This window comes from Diachasma alloeum, unplaced genomic scaffold (assembly GCF_001412515.2).
Source record: "Diachasma alloeum isolate Michigan unplaced genomic scaffold, Dall2.0 Dall_scaffold_01061, whole genome shotgun sequence".
NCBI lineage: Eukaryota > Metazoa > Arthropoda > Insecta > Hymenoptera > Braconidae > Diachasma > Diachasma alloeum.
The window spans coordinates 29,118-32,428 of record NW_021681172.1 but is presented as its reverse complement, the minus strand read 5'-3'; the positions used below and the strand labels follow the sequence as shown (position 1 = coordinate 32,428).

The 3,311-nt window shown below is 41.4% G+C and overlaps 1 protein-coding gene across 1 annotated transcript; it reads left to right on the top strand.

Moving 5' to 3' along the window:
- The first annotated feature begins 2,505 nt into the window (after positions 1-2,505).
- Positions 2,506-3,111, top strand: LOC107045703. Its single transcript, XM_015268037.1, has one exon. It carries the CDS (start codon positions 2,506-2,508, stop codon positions 3,109-3,111), a length of 606 nt encoding a protein of 201 aa, XP_015123523.1.
- Positions 3,112-3,311: the final 200 nt, after the last annotated feature.

The following is a 3,311-nucleotide window of genomic DNA, read 5'->3' as shown; positions in this document are numbered from 1 at the left end:
TGGATTCCCCAGAGAAATTTGCAAAGAATGAAATTTCCCATATCATTTTTAAAGTTTCTAGCTTTTTTAGTAGGTCATCTCTTGGATTCTTTCCATTTGAACCGTTCCTCTTCAATAAAAATTAAAGTTTTTTGGCGCCGAAAAATCACTAATTCATTCCAAGCGATATAAATCTACTATTTTTTTCCCTATTTTTCATTTTTTTTAATATTTTTGATGCTCTTTTTATTTTTCCGTAATTCCTCCGTGTTTGACAACCTCGTGGGCAGCCGAATCCAAAGGTTTTGATTTTTACTCTGAGAAAATCACATGTTAGATTTGTCAGCATCTGGAAAAAAATCATATGGAGCAACGGATAACATAAAAAACAATTGACAGATGAGAATAATGATTTGTACGAACTCAACATCTCTTTCCATCCCGTGGAGATGGGAGTAAATTCGAATTTTCCACGCATCAAGGACGAAATACTATTTTTCTAATCTAGGGCGAAAACAAAAAAGGAGACATGCCCACGTACTTACCAACATTCCTTTCGGTGTATATAATAACTCTGTACGTGGGCACGATTTCTTTATTTTACCTCCACAAGTTAGAAATATACTAATATCTCCCACATAGGCTATGAAAAAATTCTGAAAAACATCAGGAGATAGTTTTCAAGTCTTTCAAACCCTTCAAAAGTCCCTCTTCACATTCAAGAAGATATGATTCGCCACGAATTAAAAATAGTAAAATTGTAAATAATTCTAATGGAGTTGTCAATGCCATTAGTTCAACGATTCAAAATTAATTGTGATGAAGGGTAGAGTACTGAAAAATAGAAAGGGGGAATTTCTGTTATCACAATTAAAATATATTTTTCATTGAAATAACTGGATGTTGAGACAGAATTCTGTCGACGATGAATAAATAATAGTATATTACGCAACAAGTGTGTAGTGGGTTTTTTGGCTCGTGGGAAGTTGTAAAACGAGCCGAAGGCGAGTTTTATAATTCCACGAGTCAAAAAACACCATTACGCACGAGTTTCGTATGCTATTTTATGTCATAGGGCCCAGAATCCGTAATCCTACCGAGCGAAGCGAGGTTAGAATCACGTGATTCTGGGGACCTATGGCATAAATTTAATTTATTGACAATATTAATAATCAAGAAAATGTTATTGAAGGAAGAGAAAAGGCGAAGGAATTCACATCTGACGCGGCCGGGGTCTGACGACTATCACGGCACATGGAACGCAAGTTTGATGACAAGGAATAATAAATAATGTTAAATGTTGGGCGCCAGCTGGTTTTATCGACAAACTATCGAACGATAAACGCAGAGGAAATAATCAACGAAATGACAGATGAAATGCAATGATAGGTTCGATTGGGAAGACCCAAATAAATCAAAAGAATCGACAATTGAACATGACCAGAAAATATAATTCGACAGAAAAATAAAGTAAAATAAATTTTTTCATCTCGTATACCCTTTTGGGTCTTTACGATTTGTTCCCTTCCCACCTCCTAACGCCCTGTATCGCATTCGCCGAAGGACGAGGGAAAACCTCATTTGAGGGAAAAACCTGCCCAGGTACAGTCGTCTCTTGCGAAACTCCCACTCGACATTGAAACCGTGAGATTTATAGTGTCACAAATTCCCTCCCCCCCTGTAGCGTCACGCTACACACACCAACGCGTAACACATGCACGCATACGACAACGCTGAGAGGACTGGACATCGATGACATCATCGCGCTCTGTCACGCGCCCAGTATAAAATACCTCTCGCTCGCACCTATTGTCATGCGTATCTAAATTCCCGTCTTACGCGATTTAAGATAGTAGAATCTAATACTGACCTCCGATCAGATCACTTTGATTATTCTTTCTCTTTTGTATATATTCTAGACGTCTTGATTAAACTGTAATTTATATTCTAAATTACATTTGTTAGTGAATTGTTACATCCCTCAACTACCTCAATTCCTACATTGGTGACCCCGACGTGGTCTAATTAGGGAAATTCGACGTTTTAAATGACAAAAGTGAAAACCCTCATCCGTTTTACCGGACAACACGCGTGACTCAGTTTTTCAAGTGCTGCAGTGAATCCCGCGAGTGCATCCTAGTTAAGTGGCACGCTTCTGAAAATAATTAATTTCGTTGTGTGACCCACGCTTCGGTATTTAAACGACGGCATCTCGAGATTTCTGGAACATTCCAACCGTCCGAGCGTCAAGACCTTGATTTCCCATTGTTCTCGCGGAACCAAAACAAACCGAATAAAAGTGATATCCGAGTGAATATTTGTGACCTCGCGCCGACACATTGTCGAACACCCATAGACGTTGTGTTGTGTTGGTGACAAATAGAGACTACAACAGCCTTTATTTTTCTCACAAGTTATTCCTTAAGTTTAATCGCGCTGTGAAATAAAATTCATCGATTTTATTTCTCTCTGAAATAAAATTCATGGATTTTATTTCTCTCTGAAATAAAATAAAATAAAATCAACATGGTAACAACAGCAGCTGACATCCAGACAACTCCCACTGTAACGACAGGAACGGCTACAATGAGGCCCAAGCTCATCGCAAGGCCGTTCGACGCGGACAAACCCGCGCTATGGTTAGCGCAGCTGGAGACACAGTTCGCTGACCTGGGATACGTCAGCGAGTCACATAAGTACAACAAAACGGTACCGCTGATCGACACTGCGTATGCCACAGAAGTCGAACATTTAATTGTTTCCAGACCTGTAACAAATCCATACCAAACATTAAAAAATGAACTAATCAGATGTTTCACAAAATCCAGGACTGCGAACATCATCCAATTGTTCGGCAGGGAAAGCATTGGGGATCGAACCCCGTCGAAACACCTGAGACATTTAAAAAGTCTTGTTCCAGGCATTGACGACGAGGTCCTGAAAACGCGCTGGTTGTCTCATCTCCCCGAGCAGACGCGAGCTACACTCGCCACCCAGGAGAACGCTTCCATTGATGATCTCGCGAAGCTAGCAGACAGGGTGCACGAGGTATTCAATCCGAACAGCGTTGCAGCAATTACCAGCTCGCCAGCTAACGCAGTCAACACGGCGCTCCTCGAGCGAATTGAGTAGCTGACGGCGGCCGTTGCCGCCATGCAAACGCGCGACCCACGGTCTCGTTCACGAACACGTCGAGACGGCTCACAGGGTCAGCGCAGCCACTCGCGCCGACGCTCCAGCTCGAGGAAAGTATCAAAGAATTTTGACACCTGCTGGTATCACCACAAACATGGTAATAACGCCCGTAGCTGCCTACCCGGTTGTAAATTTCA